We start from the raw sequence: 24,694 nt of genomic DNA on the forward strand, positions 1-24,694 counted from the left end.
GAATCTCTCTTTTTTTTTTTTTTTTTTTTTTTTTGAGACGGAGTCTCGCTCTGTCCCCCGGGCTGGAGTGCAGTGGCCAAATCTCAGTTCACTGCAAGCTCCACCTTCCGGGTTTACGCCACTCTCCTGCCTCAGCCTCCGGAGTAGCTGGGACTACAGGCACCCGCCACCTCACCCGGCTAGTTTTTTTTTTGTACTTTTTAGTAGAGATGGGGTTTCACCGTGTTAGCCAGGATGGTCTCGATCTCCTGACCTCGTGATCTGCCCATCTCGGCCTCCCAGAGTGCTGGGATTACAGGCTCGGCTCTAGCCGAGAATCTCTTAAACCCCGGAGGTGGAGGTTGCAGTGACCCGAGATCATGTCACTGCACTCTAGCCCGGGCAACAGTGCGAGACTCCATCTCAAGGAAAAAAAAAAAAAGAAAAAGAAAGAAAAGTAACCTGAAACAAGCTGACAGAATTTTAAGATATAATTTGATTGGTGAGTTTTCATTAAATTATTCTACTACTCACTGCATGTTTGCACATTTCATACATTTCATAAAAGTAAATTAAAAAAAACAATCTGTTTTCAATTGAAGGTATACATTTTCTTCTAAAATACTTACATTAGTACTTAGATTATATAAAACATCAAAACTAAAAAGAACAGATACTTTATTCCATACAATATATCTGTCCTCTACTTCAACAAAATCTTGGAACTGACAGCTCTTTCAATTTTTAAATATTTTTTCAACTTTTAAATATAAACAGTTTAAATGATTAAAAGGAGAGGCAGTCAGAACAGTATAATTTTCCAATTCTGGATATTTTTCAAGTACACAGTTATAAAAGAAAATAACTGGCTACCTAAGGTCTACCATGTAGCTCCTTAAAAGATGTGGCACTGATCCTAAAGCATCAAAGTATAGTTTTAACAGTGTTTTGCAAACTGCACCATTCAAGTTTAGGGCACTCTAGGATGCTGCCTTAACTTGAATCAAAAACCCTCCTCCTACAATACTTCCATCCTCTGGTGTTAGTTCTACCCTCTAAAACAATTGGTTCTTAATCTTTCTTTCTTTTATTCTTTTTTAGAGTTAGAAGTCTCTGAAAAACTGAGGAAAGATATAGAGCTCCTTCCTCATCCCCAAAAGGTACCCACACAACAATTTTTGTGTACTATTTCAATGGGGTTACTGGACCCCTAATGTCCATCCTCAGTTTAAGAATATATAGCAAATCAGAATAAATGTAATTCCTTTTCCAATTAACTAGACTTCTACTATTAGAGATGGCCACTACCTCTCTTCCAAATGTTCTCATCTCCAGTCAACAAACCATGAGTTCTAAATCTGCTCCATACAAAGCACACTGGGGTTAGTTAGCATCATAGGTACAGGAAACTGTTAACAGAGCCTGTTTCTATGGAAATTATGTATCCTACATGTCCCACTGTTCTGGGAACTAGTCAGCATATCACCAGTTCCACAGCTTTCACCAGAAAAATACAATCAATTGATAGAATTAATGGAGAAAAAATATGCTTACCATAACAATCTGCCGTAATTTCTTATCGCAACATTGTAAGTATCTTGGTCTTCTGCACTCTGTAACAACAAAATTGCCCTTAAAAAAAAAAAAAACAAGGTATTTTAATTTATCTCTGTGCAATAGCATTCTGTTACCTTCCTCTTTAGCTGAATCCACAGATATTTGTTCATTTAGTTCTACTAATTCTTTGGTGCTAGTTATATAGCTTATTCATATTTTATTAAGTTGGTACAACAAAAGCACTTACAGATATTTAGATTTTAAACTGTTGGGAAAATAATATCTAAATGACCTCTTAGTAAGTGAAATTTATTACATTTGAGCTCTAAATATTCCAAAAATCTAAATATGGGAAATAACTATGTCACAGTTTAAAGTTTTGACATATTTGGAGTTCATAGAAAACATTCTTGAAACTATTTATATATTAGTAGTTTGAGTTAGGAAGCCAGGAAATTGAATGCTTTCATGCATCCTTGCTTGTACATACAGAAAAAATACTTAGAGAAAAGTAAGTTGAGGGAAGAGGACTAGTCACTAGAAGTCCCTCAAGGATTGGAATAAGTAACCTGCTGACAACGTGTATTTTCTTCTTACGCTCAGTTCCCTATGGGCAGGCAGGGAAATGTCTTAACGACTAAAAAGAGTTGGATATTTAACAAGATTTTGGTTTTATTTTGTTCCCATTTAAAGAGGACAGGCTAGGGAGAAATAGCCAACAAAGACTTTCTATCTCCCTGATGTTGCATGAAAAACAAGAATTTGCTAGAGAAGCCTAAAGACAGTATTATAGAGATGAAAAACTATACCCCTATTTAGATTTATGCCTAATTTGTGGTTTCAACCATCAAATACTTGTTTAAAGCAGAAAACAGCAGTGATGATCAGTCAAGAAAGTGGTACACACACCCAAGTGACTGTGGAGATGTCATTTTAAGACTAAGGTGCAACCAATGTTAAATTCACAATATCTGCAATAATAACGATATGTCGTTTTTATTTATGTCATTTATATATATGTCATTTGCTATTGCAAAAAAAAAAACCAAACACCCTAGCTGCCTAGTTTTCTCTGTTTAAAAATCTTGCTCACTGTTGCAGTCTGTCATATTTATAGTTTACTGTTAAGTTTGTTGGCTTTGAAAGAAGCAAAATAGTGGTTTTTCATATACATTTATTTTCACATACTTCTTTCCATACACACCTGGAAAAATAACTTCTTGATTACACAAGCTCCAGTACCATCTAGTGATTACTCCTTTGAACTACAGAGAGATCCATAAAAGGATATGGCAAAGCATTCAGGACACCTCAATTATTTTTCACTTGACAAGGCTTCCTGTAAATATTTATTTAGATTTAGGGCAATAATGTGCCTCAGAGATTAGGCAACCAGGTCTTTCTACGTTTCATCTAGTAGTTGGTCATGAGATCAATAGTTATTTTCTTATCACCTATCCATTAATTTACATAGAAATTTATGTAGATTTCATTTCCTACCACTCTCCAGCTGGTCATTCCATTGCAGCACACTGGCTTTCTTATTTTGTAAACATGCCAAATCTACTCCTCCACTTCTCCACTTCTGTTGCTGTTCCTTCTGCCTAGAATCGTCCTGCCCAGATAAACAAGTGGCTTGTGGCCTCAGTTCACTAAAGTCGGGCCTCAACTGCCTTCTTAGTTAATCTATCCATTCTTAAACTCACCTGAAATGTCACTTCCTGCCCTGCATTCTCTGGCCCTTTACCCTACTTTAATTTTCTTTCTTAGCAATTATTATCATCACAGATGTTTATTAGCTCATCATGTCTCTCAGCCACAGAACACACGTTCCATGAGAACAAGGCCTTTGTCTTTTTTAATTTACTGCAAAATAGCCAGTGCCAAGAACACTGCTTGGCACACAGTAGTCAACAAATATTTATTAAATGAATAAATACATAGTAGATATTAAAGTCATTCAAACAAACACATCACAATGTTCTTATTTCTTGTCTCACTGAACACATTTTCAAATCTAATAAAGTTAGACAGATAAGTTCTTAAAAGACAGACTTTTCTAAAAATCTGGTAAGTTTTTTGTTTTGTTTCTTCTTTCTTTTCTATTGATTTCTCTCTCTCAATTTCTCTACCCCACCTCCTTAAGATGAGCAACAAAAAACAAAATATAGCTGAAAATTTGGGACCACATCTTTTCACCTTCTAATATGTAATAATAGTATACAAGGAAACATCAGGAAAGGAGTCAAAACAATTATTTAGTACCTTCTTCCTGAGAATGAAACTAACATTTGAAAAGCTAACTGATAAACAATGATTGCATTGCAATTGATGTAGAACTTGGTTCCTTAGTTCAGCTAAAACCAGGTCCTTGTCATACAAGCAGGAAGAGTTAGGCATGCAGACACATTGAAGGGTGAGGGGAATGGATTTATTGGGTGAAAAGGAAAAAAGAAAAAACCCTCTTAGCAAAGCGAGAGGGGTTCCTGCTAACAGGCCCCCGTCTCACAGATTGATTCCAGGCCACACACACAAGAAATGAAGAGGCCAGGTTCCTCTCTGCCTACAAATGGCATGAACTTCCCCTGGCTTCACCCCGTTCTCCCAATGCACAGGCCAGTCAGAGATTCTCCAGGAACCCCTCCCCTCATCTTCCTCCTGCATCTATCACAATTAAATGTAGTTTACCTTTGGTATGCATTTGCTGCTTCCTTTTTGAGTTGCAGATGTTCGTTTAAGTAACCCAACATTGTGAAAGCTGGAGCATAATTCTGAATTCTTTCTAGAAAATGAGAAATATCTTCATTTTTACATACGCATACTGATGGTACTAACAAAATATTAGTTTTATTTTTTCAGTATCTTAAAATACCAGATTACCTCTTGAGATCACTTACACTGTTAAGAATAGTGGCCTGATTTTATCTTGAATATAATATGACAGTAAAAACTTTATTAACTCTTCTAATCACTGAATAATGTTTAATAGTTATATTTGATTTTTAATTGTATTTTAGAATTTAAACATTTTTATGCCCAAAGGATCATAACTTGAAATTATAGTTCTTGTTAAAACCAGTCATGAGATTTATAAGGAAATTCAGTTCTTTGGCTAATTACTTAAACCTTCCTATGATTAAATTAAGCAATAATTTCTCTTGGTGGTTCTGTTCCAACATGTATGTATTTAAAAAAAAATAACAAAGTCAGTATTGTACACTAGAAACAGAAGGTAAGTCTAGTACTTTCAGTGCAGTATTTTGAAATTTTAATGTCAAAAAACATCATGTGTCTGAAACCACCATTTCAAAATTATAACTGAAACGGTGACAGAAATCTGACCTAACTCTATCTTGCTTCTAACCTCCATGCTGTCCTCGTTCATTCCTGGGTGTAGGCTAAACTAAAAATAGGAGGAACTTGGTCTATAGTTTATAGTTAGAAACAAAGATGACAACAGCCCTTTCCCAAAACAAACCTCCTCCTTGCCTGGGGACTAGACCTGCCTTTGCAGGACTAACGAATTAGTCAAAAGATTAATTATGGTTTAGGAGTCCTGCAGCTGGAGGCTACAAGATTCTGACCCTCCCCAAATTGCTCCTGGAGATAACATCACTATTCAGAGCCTGCACTTGATGGATCAGCTGGCATCACCCAGATTGATAAACTGGCTCATCTGATCTTGTGGTCCCACCCAGGAACTGACTCTGTGCAAGAAGACAGCTTCAAATCCCTATGATTTCATCTCCGACGCAACCAGTCAGCATTTCCAACTCAGGGCCTGTCCACCACCATCCACCAAATTATTCTTAAACATGCTGATCCCCAAATGCTTACTCAGGGAGACTGATTTTGGTAATAATAAAACTCTAGTCCCCCGCACAGCTGGCTCTGCATTAATTACTCTTTTTCTATTGCAATTCCCCTGTCTTGATAAATTGGCTCTGTCTATGCAGCGGGCAAAGTGAACCCGTTGGGTGATTACCTATCTAAGAAGGTAAAATGTAGAAAAAGAAACATATCTGATATAATCTACTTAAAAGCAGTAGTGGAAAGTAAGCCTTCAAATCCTTTAGATTATTTAACAAAGTACATCGTAACCATATCTTATGATTGTTAGGTTCTAAGATCAACAACTAAGGTTAAAATCATATAGTCAAAGTTATTCTTGAAAAATCCTTCAAGTCACAAAAGAAAGAGTCAACATAACTGAGTCAAAATAAGCATGTGGGCCAGGCGCAGTGGCTCATGCCTGTAATCCCAGCACTTTGGGAGGCTGAGGCAGGTGGATCACGAGGTCAGGAGATTGAAACCATCCTGGCTAACATAGTGAAACCCCGTCTCTACAAAAAATACAAAAAATTAGCCAAGCATGGTGGCATGCACCTGTAATCCCAGCTAAACGGGAGGCTAAGGCGGGAGAATGGCTTGAACCTGGGAGGCGGAGGTTGCAATGAGCTTAGATTGTGTCATTGCACTCCAGCCTGGGTGACAGAGCGAGACTCCGTCTCAAAAAAATAAATAAATAAAAAATGAGCATGAGGAGATCCATGCATTCACATGCCACACCCACCCTAAGACAAACCTACCCTAAGTGCTGATGTTGGTAAATTAATTGCTTAGTCTACTGCCTCAGGCTAAATGCATGCAGAGTGCCACAATCCCCACAATATCTACAGTGAGGCATTTTCTCTCCTGTTTTTCACAACTTGTCCGATTCTTTATATTATTTGACTGTCAATATTTACTGTTTTCAGTATCCTGCTTAAACTCCTTGCTTCTTTATTAGTATTTTGTCAAAAGTTAATGAAACTAACATTTTCTTGAGCATCTAGGATATGCCAGGCACTCTGCATAACATTTTGTACAAATCACCTTATTTAAACACTAAGCAATAAATACTTTCCTGTTGAGAATTTTGGTAGCATGCCCAAGGTTTCAATCAAGGCTACTAATTGGTGGAGCAGAGATTAATAACCAAAATCAATGGTAGTTTTATTTAAAAAGACAAGAAATTATTACAATAGATGGTTAATAAAACTTCATCACTCTGTCAACTTCCTAAACCTAAACGTATTTTTCCAATACCTTCAAGAAAAATTAGGTGTTAAGTGGGGAAGCTACAGTCACTGGGTTTGGTACTTCATTTATATTATCTCACCTAGTTCTCACAACTCTACAATCTAGGTATTGTTATATCCACTATCCAAGCAGCAAATAGAAGTTAAGGGAGGTAAAACACTTGGCCTAAGACTGCAGAGAAAGTAAAAGGCAAAGCTAGAACAGCAGCAACTGTTCTAGTGTATAGTGGACAGTATATTAATACATTCCACTATAATACACTCTCCACTATAATAAGGAAATTACTTTTATCTTGCATCATTAGGTAACAATTTTTATCTTTCTTCAAAAGCCTTTAGTAAAATTTACAAAGTAAAGACTGCTTCGCCACTGCAAAGAGAAGGCAAATTCATGTCTTAAAGAACACCAATATTTAATTTGAAATGAATTAAATTAAAAAATTTTACTTTTAAAAATTATTTAAATTATTTCAATAGCTATTCAAATATCTTGCTATTATATAACAGGTACCTTACCTACGTATTTATTCAAAACAACTTGTGCTGCTGGAATAGCATTCATCTGGAGGATGTTGTACTGGTACAGCTCTGTTTCTCTGTTGCTTTTATCTTGCAATGTTGTGCAGACCCAATACGCATAACCTAAAGCTCCTTCAGTCTTTAAAAAGCCAATGTTAACAAGCAGACATAGAATAATAAATATGTCAATAAAAATTATAATAAATAAAACAATGCTCTTCAATACAATAAATATCCTAGAACACATCTCAGTGTTCTTTAAGTCAACTGTTAAAAGTACCTTTAAATGAAGAGTCTCTATGATAAAACACAGCTAAGAACATATTGAAATTACTTGTTCCAATCCTAACTAGAAAAATCAAAGAGGATAAAATGCAGAAAACAGAGCCTCGCCTGATGGGTTGGCTTTCCCCTCCATGCCAAAGGACAAACCAAAAAAAAAAAAAGAATTCTAAAACATTTTCATAAATAATCTAGAAATGTCTACCATGCCTACTCCTTATCTCATGTCTATCTTTTTCCTAGAGTCTCAGTTTCCATTCTATTAATATATGACTACAACTATATCTATTAAATCTCAATGTCATTTCTTCACCAGCTCTTGAAAGTTGGAGAAAAAAAATGGTAGTTCTTTAATTCCAGACAACTAACCTGTTTCTAATAAAGAATAAATAATAAAAACAACTGATGTCATTAACATCTAATACCACTATCTATTCATTTTCTTTTTCCTTTTCTTAGAGACAGAATCTTGCTCTGTTGCCCAGGCTGGAGTGAGATGGCGTGATCACAGCTCACTGTATCCTGAAACTCCAGGACTCAAGCAATCCTCCTGCCTCAGCCTCCTGAGTAGCTAGGGCTACAGGTATACACCATCATACCTGGCTAATTTTTAATTTTTTTTTTTAAGACAGGGTCTTGCTATGTTGTCCAGGCTGGCCTCAACTAATCCTCCTGCCTTGGCATCCCAAATCACTGGGATTACAGGCGTAAGCCACTATGCCTAGCCCAATATCTATTCATTCCCTTAACAAAGATAATACTTTTCTCATTAATGAATACTCAAGAAGAATGTTCAGATTCTTACATGCATATTTAGTTCTGTAGTGTGCCTGAAGAGATCCATAGTGTCGTAACTTCCAACTGCCTCAGCAATAAGAGCCTACAAAAGGAAAAAAACAGACTCTTAATGTGTTTAAAAGAAAATAACAATAATAACAAAAAATGAAACTGTCTAGAAGAACCGAAGGTTTACTAGCTGAGCTTAAAAGCAAAGTTAACCAAAGTTTTTCACTTCTATTGTTATTAACTAAATCTTCCAGGTATCTGCTCAAATAAATTATTTTTAAAACCAAAAATACTTTTAAAATTTTAAAAAAGTGATTCTGATAATCATCTAAGATCTACTGACCTAGAGCAGTACTACGTGAAGTGAGGTCCCTTGGACCAGCCTCACAATCATCACTTGGGAGCCGTTAGAATGCAAATTCTTGGGCTCCCTGGGTTCAATGGTTGACATAGAGGTTAGCATAGCAATGCCTCTGCTCCCAGATGCTACCACAGTGAATGGGAACAGGAGTTTGCTTTTGGAGCTCTGCTTGCTTCACCAGTTAACTAGAATTAGGCCCAAGAGTCTAAAACACAATAAAAGATCTCTAAACTCTGATTAATAATTTTCTAATATGGGTGATGCTCCTACTCTCTGAACCAAAGCAACTGACTGCTTACTAATTCATTATAATTCCTCAACCAGGCAAGAACTTTGCGGCCACTCAGTCTAATCCCATTCTTTTTCAGGTGAGAAAATTAAAATCCAGAAAAGTGATATGCTAAGGTAAAAAAAGAAAAAAAATCAGTAGGTAACAGACTCAGACTAGTAACAAAGTATCCTGATTCCTATTTGGCATTACAAAATCTAAATTTGGGGAGGAGAGAACACTCATAAACAAGTGACAAATCAAATATGAAGATTTTACAGAAATCTAATACTCAAAATGATCTTTGTAAATGTGCATTTTCTTTGTACATGAGAGTTACACAATACAGTTATGGGTGTATTTTTTAGGCACAGTAATGTCAGACTGGTAAGTGTTCAGAGGCCCCCCCAAATCAGAGTTAAATCCTTACAAGCTATGTGGCCTTAGGAATGACACTTAGGATCTCTGAGTTTCCATTTCCACAACTATAAAGAGAGTATAACATCAACCATATTTCAAAGAATTGATGATAGATTAACTGAAATAGTGTATACAAAGAGCTAAGCACAGTGACTGGCACAAAGCAAGTCCTCAAATGCTATCTGTTACCATTATTATCACTGTTATGCGTATCAGTCAGTTACTTATATCAACAAGCTTATTAGTAACTATATGTTATATATCTTACTTGTCCAATCCAGCACATTAAATAAGATGGATCAAGGGACTGGGCCATTTTGAAAGCTTCATGAGCTTGCTAGGAAAAAAAGGCAAAAATATTATAGCAAGTCATTTTATAAACTTATTAAACCACTTAAGTTTAAAAAGCATAAAATAAGAGAATAAGTCAAACCTCTCATCATAAATATGTATGAACATAAAACTTCACTGTTTAAGCATAATTAGCAATGCTTAAAGCAGTGTTTTAACTGAACAGTTCTAGAACACTCCTAGGTGCAACAGATTTCTCCCCAGGTTAGGAGTTCTGAACCCCAGCAAAAGGGGGTTCTACCTCGTAGTCTGCAGAACTTTTAACCAACCAATCATACGCCCATTAGCTAGCCATAGGTTTGAAGGCAATGATTAAATAAGGCTATCTATTTCCCTTTCTTTTAGCTTAACTGGGAGGATAAGAACTCACAACTAATGAAGTTCTAACCAATGAAGTCCCAGACATGTATTATACTGCTACTAGAGAAGGATTGATCAACAACATAATTCTGCATTAAGCAATGAGGAAACTTCAAAAATATCTAACTTGGACACATTAACTTTGATGCTTTTTTTTTTCTGCCACAAAAAATAACTTTTTATTACATACTGCTTTATACTATTTTCTCAATAATCTATGTATGGCAGGAAACAGTCTTATTTTCCTGTTTTAAAAGTAAGCTCACGGGTAACAACTATCCATGCTACAATAAAACCACATCCATAGCTTACTAAGACATTGTTTTATTTAAAATCCAAATTAATATTTTATTTAATCTATTTACAATTTTCTAAATCCAGTCTTTTTTGCAGTGACTTAATGTATCCTTGAGAATATTGTGAAAGCTTTTTGGAATGAGACTCAATATACTGGCTGAAACACAAAACAGTTCAAACGTAGTATTACCTATAAATTTGTGGAAACTTTCCAAACATGACCTATAAACATGCTCCCAATCACTTTAGTTCTCATTGCCTAATGAATAATTGCTCAAGTATGACAAATTACACTTGCTATTTAAAGAGATTAACATCTACTAAAGCCAAAATGTAAAGTACCCAAGGAAAGGTTAAATTTAAGCTTCTAGAGATTGCTACCTGTCTCCCTTGCGCTTATCCACTCCACCCCCAACACTATCTACACAGGACTTCTCTTACATGTGTACAGATAAAAAAAATGTCAAATTGATTCAGAATAGAACTGTCTTAATCTCTAAATGAAAAACCAACATAATCATAAAATCAGAAGTTTCTTGAAGGTCATAAAAAGGAAAATAAATCTTACACATTAATTATTCAACATAAATTGAATATCATCAATTAACTAGCATACTGGAGAGCATACTGGCTAGCTAACGATATGCAAAAACATTTCTCCACAAGAAGCTGAGCTACTGAGGAGATAATAACATAGAAAAATTTTTTTTATTTTAAATATGACAGACAGGCAACATATTTACCTCAATATTTTCATTTGTGAGGTATAACACTCCCAAGTTGGTCCATGCAACAGCATTCTAAAAAACATACATTTTTTTTCTTAAAATATGCCCCTTGTCTACTTGAAAGTCTCAGAAAATTAGTAATAGTAAATTTTGAAGTTATTTTTCATAGACACATAGAATACTCACAATTTGTTCTGACTGGATTGATTTGATGAAACAGTGCTGAGCAAGGGCATAATTTCCAATACCTGAAAAATACAGAACTTGATGAAACTGAACTTTGTTTGAAATACACAATCTTCTAAAAATATTGAAGTGTTACTCAATTCTCACCACTGTAACATGCAACCACACCAAGAGCATTCCAGTATAAGTGATTATTACTGTCGAGTCTCACTGCTTTTTTCAGACACTGAAAAGAAGTTAAATTAGATTAATTTTTATTTCTTGGAATAGCAGCATGTATATCAAGATATATGTGGTTTTATGTGAAAACACTATTTACTTCAAAACATCCTTGAGAAAAGCATTTAGCTTTTTAAAAAGTTTACAAAAAATTTATATAAACCATACATGTAAAGATTTCTCCAGCAACTCCTTAAGATCATTCATGTTGCTGCCTGTTTCTGCTAGATGTTTTGCTTGGCGATAATAATTAATTCCAAGATCACACCATGTATGAGACGTAGACATCAGTTTTAATGCACGACCATAACACCTATGGGAACACAAAAGTGAATGTTATGGTTTTTGTTACAATGCCTTAATTCAATTCAAATGTTATTAACTGGCAATCTTTGCAAATTACCTTCCTCCAAGGTGGAGGAGCTCATTTTTCTTTAATACTTGTTTTCCTTCTTTCTGACCTAGAAGGACTCCTAAAACATGAACATTCACTTTAGATGGTGAGACAGCATACAGACAGGTACAAGCATCCCCAGCTAGCTTCCAGAGGCAGGACACATCAGCTCGATGCTGTAGAGCACTAAAAAAAGAAACAATGTGATTCTTATAAATTATTTATAAAAAGCATGAAGCTTATCTCCCTGATTATTACTTAAAACAGAAAAACTGTACACTAAGCACTGCAAATGCTTTACTAATCTCTTCCTAACTGAATTATATCATACCACCTCCCTAATAGGAAGGGAAGAAGAAAAGGAGAAAGGGAGGGAGGAAGGGATTACTTTAAGTGCCAGAAATTTTGTGGACACTTTTTTTTGGTTACTCTTCACCATTTTTATTAGAAGTAGCAGCAATCACACAAATAAATAAATAAGTTTTCCAGGACCAATTTTCTTTTAATATTAAAATGTTAAAACTATGCTTTTTGTGTTTAAGCAATGACCAAGGTAGTAAAGTTCGTAACTCTTTTACAACTGACCATTGTAGACTCAGGTTTTTGCTTTTAGATCTTCTCTCATGCTGTGTAGTTTTGACTACGTCCCCACAAAGTTCATGAGTTGGGAACTCAATCTCCAGGGCAACAATGTTGAGAAGTAGGACCTTTAAGAGGTGATTATGTCATGAGGGCTCTGTCCCCCAAATGGATTAATACTGTTATTGTAATAATGGGTTAGTTGTCACAGGAGTGAGCTCCTGATAAAAGGGTAGGTTCAGTCCCATTTTTTTTCTCTTGCATTCTGCCCTTCTGCCATAGGATGACCCTCACCAAGCTGCCAGCACCACACTCCTGGACTTATCAGCCTCCAGAACCAAGTCAAATAAACTTCTATTCTTTGTAAATTAACTAGTCTGTGGTATTCTGTTATGGCAGCAAAAAAATCAATGAAGACACCTCAAATAAAATGTACCAAATATACTTGGTAAGATCTGAAAGATTTTTATAAATTTTATTTTTTAATTGGCATAACTATATATATTCATGGGGTACAGAGATTTTTTGATACATATAATGTATCGTGATCATATCAGGGTAATTAGCATATTAATAATCTCAAACATTTATCATTTCTTTGTGTTAGGAATGTTCACTATCCTTCTAGCTATTTGAAACTATATATTATTGTTAACTATAGTCATCCTACAGTGCTACAGAACACTAGAACTTATTCCTTGTATCTAGCCATAATTTTGTGTCCTTTAACAAATACTACCCCTATATCCCTTTCCCCTACCCTTCCTAGCTTCTAATATCTTCTGTTCTACTTTTTACTTCTATGAGATCAATTTTTCTTTTTTAGCTTCCACATATGAGTAAGCACATATGGTGCTTAACTTTCTGTTCCTGGCTTATTTCATTTAACATAATGTCCTCCAGTTCTATCCAAGTTGCCTTAAATGATAGAATTTCATTCTTTTTTATGGCTGAATAGTATTCCATTGTATATAAATACCACATTTTCTTTATCCATTCATCTGTTGTTGACTATCTAGGTTGACTACATATCTCGACTATTGTGAATAGTGCTGCAATTAACATGAGGGTACAGATGTCTCTTTGATATAATGATTTTCTTTCCTTTGGATAAGTTCCCAGTAGTGGGATTGCTGTATCATATGGTCTTTCTACTTGCAGTTTTTTGAGAAAACTCCATACTGTTCTCCACAGTGGCTATACTAGTTTGCATTCCCATAAACCATATGAGTTCCCTCTTCTCCACATCCTTGCCAGCCTTTATTTTTTGTCTTTTGAATAACAGACATCCTAACTGGGGTGAGATGATACCTTACTGTGGTTTTGATTTGCATTTTCCTGATGATTGGTGATGTTGAACATTAATACCCTGAGACCAAAAAAAAAAAAACCAAAATCTAAACATAAAATCTGAAGAACTATATTTATTGAAACAAGAGCAGACTGAATGAACAAGCTCAAAAAGCAAAGAGAAATATTAATTATGGTGACAGAGGGCAATTCCTTTTAGAATGAGAAAAACTTCAGCTATACATTTCTCTTCATTTTTCGCTTCTCAAGATCTTATAAATAAAACATGGCAATTTCATTTAAGCCAAGTCTCAATAATCAGCTATCACAAGCTGCTATGTTACTGGCAGATGGATAAGCAGATGGAACATTTTCATAGCCTTTTCTACTCATGGAGTCCAGCCAAAATCATTTTCCAATGTCTTCTTAAGAAATAATATTAATTATTGTGGTCATGACTAAAAGCCTACTGAGAATCAGAAGGGCAATACGATTTGGAGTTCCTTTGCCTAAATATCTTAGCAAAATTTCTAAGATTGACAACAAAAAATGAAAAAAGAGGGGAAAAGTAAAACAGAGGCAATTTTAACAGCCTAAATTCTTATTTTAAGTTCAATAAAAATAAAATATAAATTGAAGTAACTTATATCACTCTTACACAATAATTGTGATAGTATTAATGCCTTGTAATTCTAGAAGCAAATACACATTTGGAGATGATAATTGTTTTATATGCCACCTTCTAATGGGTTATGTTACATGTTATCCAGAATAACATATTCTAGGCTCAGGAAGGCAGTATTTATAGCTAAGGTACTGTCACCCAAAGGTTCACATTTACTCTGAAATACCAGTTCAAATAAAGCATGCCCTTTACACAGTACCCTTCTCTTTAGAAAGAACTATATTATGTGAGACTTGAAAAGAAGGAATAAAATTCAGTGAGATAAAAAAGGGTTAGTTTTCATTTCACATTTGGTTCATATGAAAAGCAATTCTGGAACAACCAATAAATAGAAAACAGAGTAGAAACCAAGCAGGAAAGTAAGGAAAGTAGAAGATGTTTAAGAGTTATAAAAAATTCAAATGTACATCTAACTCATGGACTTTTGGAAGTCACCTACCACATATAACACTTTTTCTGACCTAACAAATGAATTCACAGTTCTATAAAATGCCAAATCTACTCGAAATTTTCTGATTCCTTCCTTGTTATTAGACACATCACTTTTTTCCTTCACAGTTTCTCTTCAGAAGCAATCGGATTGTCATTTCCCCTTACCTTCAACACCTACTAATAATCCTACAATTGGCTCTTACCACTGAATGTAAAGTGTATTGAGCACCTACAGCCCTATTTCCCAATTGGTTCCAATTAAAGATACTCATTTCCAGGCCTACTGAAAGAGAACACTAACACATGGTGTCAGAGCTGCTGCTCCACAAGCAGACTGCTCCTTCCTTCCTATTCTTTCCTATGCATCTAGGATGCCAGCCACTACTAAAAGCAGAAGAAATTACATCTGTTTCCCCAAGTGCAAAATTAATACAACATGTATGTTACAGAATTAATTGGCTTGTCTGTTATTCTTTGTTTGACATTCTGAGTAATTGCTATATCTAGCAGAATACATAAAATGATCTTCTAAATTTGGCTTCATTATAATATTACAAAAATAAACAATAAATAATAAGAATAATACGAACCAAGTAAAATATTCCAGTGCTTTTTCTATGTAGTCTACAGCTTTTCCATCAAGATAATCAACTAGAGCTTCTTTTGCCATCATAAGATGGCATTCACCCAAACCTAAAATCAGGTAAGTTGGTCACTGTTATTAAAACACATAAACACTTAAAATGAACTTCAAATAAATTTATTGGTGTTATTTTAAAGCACTTTCCAGAAAATAAAACTTAATGGTATGTTATAAAATTATCTTAAAGCATGATCCTACATCGATTCAATAAGAAATTCAAATGGAAGAGTTCTGTTGGAGTAAATAAACATGCACTAGAAGTTATTAAAAAGTTATCTATGGAACTCAAGAATTTCCTTGTCTTTGGGCAAGTTACCCGCTAAAACTTTGGCTACAAAAATGCGGATATTATCTGTATATTACTCTCCATCATATTACTACTTATTAACTATTGTGAAACAAGATATGATCTTTTTATATTAAAATCTGTATAGCAAGCTATACTATAAGAATTAAATGAAATAGTGATTTCCTAAAGTGCCTAGTAAAGATTTCATAAATGTGAGTTCTCCTTCTCTTGAGGAAAGAGTTTTACAAAATTAAAAAAAAAGTTTCAAGCCCTAAGTTATTTGTCACTTACAATATACTATTTACACTATTTATGTGCTCACTTCAGCAGCACATATACCAAAACTTGAATGATAAAAAGAAGATTAGCATGGCTACTGAGCAAGGATGACACAAAAATTTGTAAAATGTTCTTTAAAAAAAAAAAAAAAACAGAAAACAAACAGTTTCTTTAAAAAAAAGAAGAAGGAAATGGAGGAGAGTAAGCACATATAATGAGCTCCCAGTTTTTTAATACAATCATTAAAAATGTAGGTTATATATGGATGGTGGTATTTTATTTTATATTACCAAAAATAACTTAGATAACTATAAAACAAAGCAAGTTGTCTCTAAAGTTTAAAAAAATTTTATTGAGCTTATATAACTTACAAAGTAATGAAAGGTATTAAGATATTCTGGAGACATAATGAATTAATTATCAAAATGTAAGAATAGGGAAACATGTTTTAGAGATCGTTTTTTAGATCTAATAGTTATACTGTTTGTCTACAAGTTAAATCTCTATCCTATTACTATTTATTAACTTATGAAACAAGATTTGATCTTTTTATATTCAAATTTATGTAAGTTATACTGTAAGAGGTTCATACTGAATGCTTGCTGTTGACTAAAGAAGTCCTTTTTTCAAGTTATTCAATACATTTAGGCAGGAAATCTACTCAAAATTTTATACTTCAGGATCATAAAAGTCAAAGGAGCTATTAAAATAAATTACCTTTTAAAGCAGGCACATAATCTTCTGTCTTTTTAATGATCATCTGGTATTGAGCTACAGCCTCCTTATATTTGCCTAGGATTTGCTGTATTGCTGCAACCTTAAACACACTGTATGTGGATTCTGGGTTCAGCTCACTGGCTTTTGTGAAGGACTTCAAAGCTGTTGTGTAGCCTCCTCTGCTTAAGTATGCCTCTCCTAATGATTCCCAACAATTGAAGTCCTTTGGGTCTGCTCTTAATGCTGCCTGTAAACTAAAATTTTAAAAAACCGTAAGAGAACTAAAAGTTATGGAATTATCTCCAAATCTGAAAGGAAAATATAAAATAAATAATTCAAGTAATTGAATTACATACATACCTATGGCTCCTTCTACTTATAAAAGTGCTATTTAAAGTAGGTAAATCTGTTCCTTTTATGATTCATTTTTTTAATACTAAGAAATGTTATTTTATTTTGGAACAAATAAGAATAAAATGCTTTTTTTGAAAAAGTGCTGAACAAAATTTCTTTTCCTTCATTATCTCAAAGAACTCGAGTTTTCTATCCTACCAGGACAGGTGTCCATCTCAGTTTGTCTCATCAGTCCATAATCCCCCACCAGCAATCCTTTTACCAAACAGAAATACCACAGTTTAAATACGGAAACAATAGGCATGCTTTAAAATATCTGATCAGATTCCGTTTCCGTGAAAATGCCTGTACTCTAGATACTAACATAAACCAGAAACAACTTTATCTTGATCCAAATACATTTATTTACAAAGTACTGTTCAAACCAAATGACTCAAATTGATCATATATGAGCTGCTCCCAATGCCCTTTAAGCTGCCAAATGTCTCCCTTGCCAAAAACAACGTATGCCAGCAGAACAATAAAGATATGTACCTCAGCTTCTCATCACTAAAATTTCTATTGAGAACTACTATACATATTTATTAAGACTTCAGTTCACTAATCTGGCTATCTCCTCAACAACAGGACATCATTTAATCCATCTCTGCAATTCCACTGCCCTACAGACAATAAATACTCATCAATCATAAAGTAATTTTGTTATTTCTTCTCTCAAAATAAAACCTGGTAAGAGACAATCTGTAAAGTTCATTTGGGGTATAAATAATGCTTAATTTAAGGAACGTTATGTTTGTCTAACATAGTTTAAATACAATAAGGTGCCTTACTCGGCCACTGCTTGAGAATGCTGACCAGCTTTCAAATAGTATAGTCCTCGCCTAAGCCAGGCCCATTTTGCCGTTCCAGCACTTGCCTTTTGAGTTACTGTTGTTAGGATAGCTAAAGCAGTTTCCTAATAGGAAGAAAATACTAATATTAGATATATTGAACATTATAAAAAGAACGCTCATGTAAAGTACACAAATATATTTTCATTTCCCACTTCTGATTTTTTAAACTTACAGTGGTATACGCCAAACTACAGTTTCAACAATAAGTGGTTAGTAATTTAATATCCACCAATGGAAAAAAATTTTACTTATAAGAGGCAAAAATATTTATATTGCACCTATAGAAAAAAAACTAATAACTTTCAAATATACATATATAAAAATATTTTCATTTATATACTCAGGATAAAAAAACAAAAAGCAAAAGTGGTTATTAGACATACCATATCTTCAAGCTCCACACTTAAGTCAACCGCTGCAGCTCCAGATTCAGCATCAGTGTCATCTAATTCAAAGGCTTTCCTATAACATCCACGAGCTCTGTTTTTATCTCCCACTACATCTCTATAATAATGACCTAAATAGCAGAAAACTTTGCCCATATATGTATCCAGTCTTGCAGCCTTTGAAATAAATATTGATAATACCAGGACATTAAAAGTTCGTTTAATGAATATCTTTACAAATACAGAAGATAAATACACAGATTAAAGAAAAAAGAAATAATTTCATTAAACATACAAAATATACCAAAATCCTTTAATGTAAGATTTAAAACAGACAGGAAAGCTGTCCTTCACTGCTTATAGAAAGTAAACGGAAGTATAAAAATATTTTCTTTTTTGGTAAAGGAAATGTGAAATTAGAGCTGTTACTGAATTAATCTGCTCTTACAAGTCAAGATAAGAATGCATGACTTATAGATGTGAAACATCTAAAAAAACAGGAATTTAAACATCTAACTTGTATGCTCATAAAACTACAGTGAAAATTACCTAAAAAGTAGTGTTTACCAGAGATAATTATGTCTCGTTTTCTAGAACACATGCTTCTTAAAAGTAACTTTTACATTTTATGTTTTAATTTTTTCCTTGAAAACCCATATAACACCATCACAAAACCTTACGTACGAAAGATAAAGCACAAAAAACAGTTCAGTAAGGAGTAATTGCAACTAACTTATATGATTATTATTTATGATTTTATAATGCCATTTCAACTAGGAATTGAATTGCAGCATTGCTTTACCTTCAGAAAGTGGGTAAGAGCCTTTGTTTTATCTTTTCTTGTCTCTTCACCCATGAACCAGTATGTTAATCCAAGTTGGTAATGATATTCTGCAACTTCAGTATCTTTCTCAAGAGCTGTCTGAAAACTAAGTCACCAAAGGGTAATAAAAAGAAATAGTAAAATAAATATACAAACATACACACACAATATAGGCAACTCCTAGTTGAAACAATCAAAGTTTGAGTGATTCAGAGGTGCCAAATTAGAAACAAATCATTATTTTAGGATTTATATTATCACCAGGAAAGAAGTGATTTGTTTTTGAAGAGGAGTTTAAAAAAGCACAGTGGCCTTTTAGCACTACCATGTGCTAAGTGTTCAGACTATACTGAACATTACATCTGCTTAGTGAACATGATGATCAGCTAATTAGATTTTTTTTTTTTTTTTTTTTGAGTCTGAGTCTTGCTCTGTCACCCAGGCTGGAGTGCAGTGGAGTGGTCCTGGCTCACTGCAATCTCTACCTCCCAGGTTCAAGCAATTCTCGTGCCTCTGCCTCCTGAATAGCTGGGACTACAGGCATGTGCCACCACACCCAGCTACTTTTTGTATTTTTAGTAGAGATGGCATTTTGTCATGTTGCCCAGGCTGGTCTTGAACTCCTGGGCTTAAGAGATCACCTGCCTTGGCCTCCCAAAGTGCTGGGATTACAGGTGTGAGCCACCACGCCCAGCCAAGATCAGCTAATTAGATTTGAAACCCATCATGTAGTTTTTTATAGCTACTGTACAACATGCTAAATACATTTCTTAAAAATACTAAAACTCAAAGCCTACAAAGATCAAATTCATACAAAATCAAATCTTCATCAAGCCTACTCATTTTGAATTTTTGAGAAATACAAAAAAACTAAGATGTAAATGGTTCTATGAGCTATCTATATATCCTTACCATTTTCTGCTTGTAGATAGTCCTTTTGGTGAAATGAATCAAAGCCTCAAGGGCATGAACTTCAGCTAGGTCAGGGTAAGAAGAGAGAAGGTCTTCCATAATCTATAAAGTAGACACCTGTCAATTCTATACCCAAATAAAAATGACTTTTAACTCAAAAAATGCTCAGTTTGAATAAAAAAGCCAACCTTTGTAGCTTCATCTAATGAACCTTTGTTCCGATAGGCCAAGCTTTTGAGAACCAAAAGTCCTGGGATATTATCTGCATCAGAAATCTAGAAAATAATTGTGAAGAACTGCTATAAATCTCCTTCAACACAACCACAGCAATGTTTGCTTTAATAAAAGAATGAACACAGAAAAGCAGGATCCTAATAGAATAAAGAAATAGAGGTCCTGATTTCTATCACTACTAACACATCTTCACTCTTTATAACCTTTTATTAGGGAAAATCTCATATACATAAAAAAATTACAGAAACTAGTATAATAAACCCACATGTACCTATCATCCAGCCACAAAACCACAAGCTCACAAGCAATCATTTTTTTCATCTATACCTCCACCAATTTTACCACACTTCTGCTCAGATTATTTTGACACAAATCCCAGATATTGTAATTTTTATCTGTAATACTTCAGTATCTATATCTAAAAGTTCATTTCTAAGTTACATAACCACATTACTATTATCATACTTAAAACCAACAAACATCCTTAACATTATCAAATTTCTCAGTTGTCTCATAAAATATTTGAACAATTTTAAAAATCAAAATCCAAAGAAGATATACACATTTCAACTGACTGATACGCCTTAAGTCTCTTTTAATCAATAAGGCCCCCTTCCTCTTTTTTTTCTTCCTTACAATTTAACTGTTGAAAAATATGGCCTATTTGTCACAGTTTCTCAGAGTCTGGATTTTGCTAAATGCATTCTCAAGGTGTTTAACATGTTCCTTGGTTCCCTGTATTTTCTGTATATTAGTAGTTGGATTTAGAGGTTTGAAGATTCCCAATGATACCTTAGGTCTTCAGGTGTATTTGCACTTGTTTGTGTCTGATTGTCTTTTTTTTTTTTTTTTTTTTTTTTTTTTTTTGAGACAGAGTCTTGCTTCAATGCCCAGGCTGGAGTGCAATGGTGTGATCTTGACTTGCAACTTCTGCTTTCTGGCTTCAAGTGATTCTCCTGCCTCAGCCTCCCAAGTAGCTGGGATTACAGGTGCACACCACCAAGCCTGACTAATTTTTGTATTTTTAGTAGAGATGGGGTTTCACCATATTGGCCAGGCTGGTCTTAAACTCCTGACCTCAAGTGATCTGCCTGCCTCGGCCTCCCAAAGTGTTGGGATTAGAGGAATGAGACACTGTGCCCAGCTTGATTGTCTTTTTGTGATGTTAGTAGCCACTAACCCTTGACACCTAGATCTACTAATTCACTGAGGATTGCAAAATGGTGATTTTCTGTCATCTTCTCTTATTAGACAGAATACTTCAACAAAGACACATTTCTCCTCCCTTCATTATTTCATTATCCTGAGGAATGATTCAGATAGAAAAGGCAGGATAAATGCCTTTATTCTTCACAGTTGAGTTTTTAGCATCCTCCCAAAGATTTGTTTTCTTGAGGACATTTGCTGATTTGTTTTCTGTATCATCATGAACACATGGATTTAACATATTTGATGTGTTTCAATATACCACATTAGTAATGCCCTCTTTAGCCAGTAAGAATCTCTTTATGCTAGCTCCTGAGCCCTTTTGTAGTCTGAGCCCTTTTATAGTTTCTTGCTTTCTAGCAAGACAAGGTGTTCTTGGTTCATCTTGTACATTTTCTATCTCATACCTAGACTCTGCTAGTTCTCCAAACTAGCAGTTGTTTGTCTTTTGTAAAACATTATTTGAAAACCTTTATAAAGCATTCACACAAAATACACTATTGGTGGGACAGCAAAAGAAAACAAGAAAATATTAATTCTTGAAGGATGCTGACAACGGTTCTGATCTCAAAGAAATATTATGAAATACAAAGCCCTTTGAAATACATAAAACTGATTTAAAAACTCAATTTTAATTTTAGACCAGTAATAATTTTTTACCTGACAAAAATCTTTAGGGTATAATGTTATAATTCTTAATTTACCAGTTATAGTTTTTTTAGTATGGAATTTCAAATTGCTTGAACTCAAAACACTAAGAAATTGGTTTCATTATGAAATATCAATCTTTCTTTGAATGAAACAAACATTCTCTACCATGAAGCTAACAGTGTCCTTAATTATTCTTGTCAAATCTGCAGAATATTTCCTGGAGGAAAAAATTTAGAATCTCAAATTAATAATAATCAAGTAGCAATAACCTAAGAGGGCAACAGGAAGAAAGGAGAATGAAGTCTAGAACTAAAGAAATAGTCTTATATGATAAGTACTGTAAGTCCTTAATCAAAAGGCAAACAAATTACTCTAGAAGTTCCCAGAAGTATGAATGACTTAGGAAAGTGCAGATGTGGTGAATTCATACCTCTAACACAAAATCTGTATAAGTAAATATTCGTGGTAGGCATAGAATGGTTGTTGCCTGGTTGACTGGAAATCTAACTAGAGTTGAAGAAACAAACTTGGTAAGACTACCTGATCAAGAGTACGAATTGCTTCCTCTGCAGAGTCATTATCTGAGAGTTTAATCAAAGCCTCTGCTTTCAAACGAAGACAAAGATTCCTCTGATAAAGACGGTCACCAGACGCACCAAGATTATCTACGATCTTCAGAGCTGACAAAATTAAGGGTATCCAAATGAAGACAGCCATATCACTTCAGTTTTTTTTTCTTTTTTAAGGATGACATATAATAAATTGCAGACACAATAAGCATAAATTTCCAAAACAATATACATGAAGAATAACTCAAAGTTGAGTATAAATTCTTCCCTGAATTCCTTATGGAAAGACCTGAATTTAAAACAGAGCATATCTGAATTTAAAACCTCTATCTTCACACAACATATAATAAAACTGAACATCCTAAAAAATGACAATGACTATCTATATCTGCTAAACAATAAAGGTTAGCCCATAACCAAAGCACCTGTAACAAATATAATAAATAAAGATACTGGAAGGGGAAAGCAGCTGAATTAGAATGGACCAAGGTGAACTATTTCTCAGTTACAGAGGGCAAGCTACCAGGTGGGTCAGAAACAGTGAACCACTTTCATGATTTCCTGTCCCCACCCCTCACCCTGTCACATTCAAATAGGCTCCCAAGATGCCTAAGGTTTCCCCTCTCTATATCTGAGAAATTAAGAACTTGTATGTCTTGGACACACCAGAAACTTCCTTGTTACAAAGACAGAGGACCTCCACACCCAAGCCTAAACTGACTATGTCAATATTCCAAATGCAAGAAAATTTTGCTAAATATTCATTGCCGGTTTAAAAATAAACACACTAGTATACACACATGCAGACTTTCATTTAACCTCAGAGAAATTAAAATTAGCAATTTAAAATAAAAAATACAGCATTTTGGTTTTAAAATCACTATCTTTGTCCTTTAAGATAAAAACAAATAGGGTTGGTCACCCTTACGTGTCAACCCAAAAGGTATCAAAAATACCTTGACTGCATGAAAGAATAGCTTCTTTAGGTCTATGCATTTTGACTTGGGCTTCTGCCAGATGATACCATCCACTTGTGCAGACAGGGCTTTCCTTTAACCCTAAAAGGATAAAAACAACCACAAAAACCAAGGTTTCTGTGACTACATAGATGAATGGCACCATTGCCTACTCTCCAAATCAGACTCCTCCCCTCTTCATCTCTGGTATCTTATCAGTCACAAAGTCACACTGATTCTCTGCCTCAATTCATTCCCCTCCATACATCTTTCTCCATCTCTACCAACACCACTTCAGTTCAGACCTCAACCATCTTTATCCCAAATCACGGCAAGTGCTTGCCATCCATCCCAATGCATTCTTTACACTGTAGCTAGAGTATCTCTAAAAATACAAATCAGATTATAACATTCCCCTGCTAAAAATCTTTTACTGATTCCCCACTGTTGTCAGGATAATGTGCAACCTACTTACCAAGGTTTTGCTAGGCCCTTCTACTATTTCACTTGCTGTCCCCTCCTGTGCATACACTTCATTCTCAAACCCTGGTGAACTACCTGCAGTTCTCTGAACAACAGCCTCTTAGTTCAGGCTATTTCAGAGATTCATCTCTGCCTAAAATGTTCCTTCCATTCCCTTAAACTACCTACCTGACTTGTATTTACCATTCAGATCTATAATTTGAATGTAGGTTCTTCCAAAAACATCACACCTAATAAGAGTAAATTAAAGCCTAGGTTCCTAAGGCATATATATCTACATATATGCCTTCCTGCCTTTCTACCTTCCTTCCTTCCTTCCTCTCTCCCTCCCTCCCTCTCCGGCTCTCTTTTCTTTTCTCTTTTCTTTGCTTTGCTTTTCTCTTTCTTTTCTTTCTCTTTCTTTTCCTTTTCTTTTCTTTATATATAGATATCCCTATTTTACAAATGAAAACACTGACACACAGAAAGTTTAATTAACTCTTCTGAGGTTTTGAAATTAGTGATTAGCAGAGTCAGAATTCAAAT

At 34.5% G+C, this 24,694-nt stretch overlaps 1 protein-coding gene across 1 annotated transcript in view; it reads right to left on the reverse strand.

Annotated features, from left to right (window-relative positions):
• SKIC3 (SKI3 subunit of superkiller complex) overlaps nucleotides 1–24,694 on the reverse strand; it is a 98,637-nt gene that overhangs the window by 48,116 nt on the left and 25,827 nt on the right. The window contains 20 exon segments of the mRNA XM_017859658.1: nucleotides 1,534–1,611; nucleotides 4,225–4,318; nucleotides 7,134–7,275; nucleotides 8,224–8,298; nucleotides 9,522–9,590; nucleotides 11,005–11,061; nucleotides 11,176–11,237; nucleotides 11,323–11,401; nucleotides 11,563–11,707; nucleotides 11,798–11,974; nucleotides 15,365–15,467; nucleotides 16,703–16,956; nucleotides 17,887–18,011; nucleotides 18,333–18,512; nucleotides 19,138–19,268; nucleotides 20,074–20,097; nucleotides 20,100–20,172; nucleotides 20,259–20,345; nucleotides 22,702–22,841; nucleotides 23,687–23,788. Coding sequence (XP_017715147.1) covers nucleotides 1,534–1,611; nucleotides 4,225–4,318; nucleotides 7,134–7,275; nucleotides 8,224–8,298; nucleotides 9,522–9,590; nucleotides 11,005–11,061; nucleotides 11,176–11,237; nucleotides 11,323–11,401; nucleotides 11,563–11,707; nucleotides 11,798–11,974; nucleotides 15,365–15,467; nucleotides 16,703–16,956; nucleotides 17,887–18,011; nucleotides 18,333–18,512; nucleotides 19,138–19,268; nucleotides 20,074–20,097; nucleotides 20,100–20,172; nucleotides 20,259–20,345; nucleotides 22,702–22,841; nucleotides 23,687–23,788 — 2,197 coding nt within the window.

Source organism: Rhinopithecus bieti, unplaced genomic scaffold (assembly GCF_001698545.2).
Source record: "Rhinopithecus bieti isolate Rb0 unplaced genomic scaffold, ASM169854v2 scaffold_50384, whole genome shotgun sequence".
Classification (NCBI taxonomy): Eukaryota; Metazoa; Chordata; class Mammalia; order Primates; family Cercopithecidae; genus Rhinopithecus; species Rhinopithecus bieti.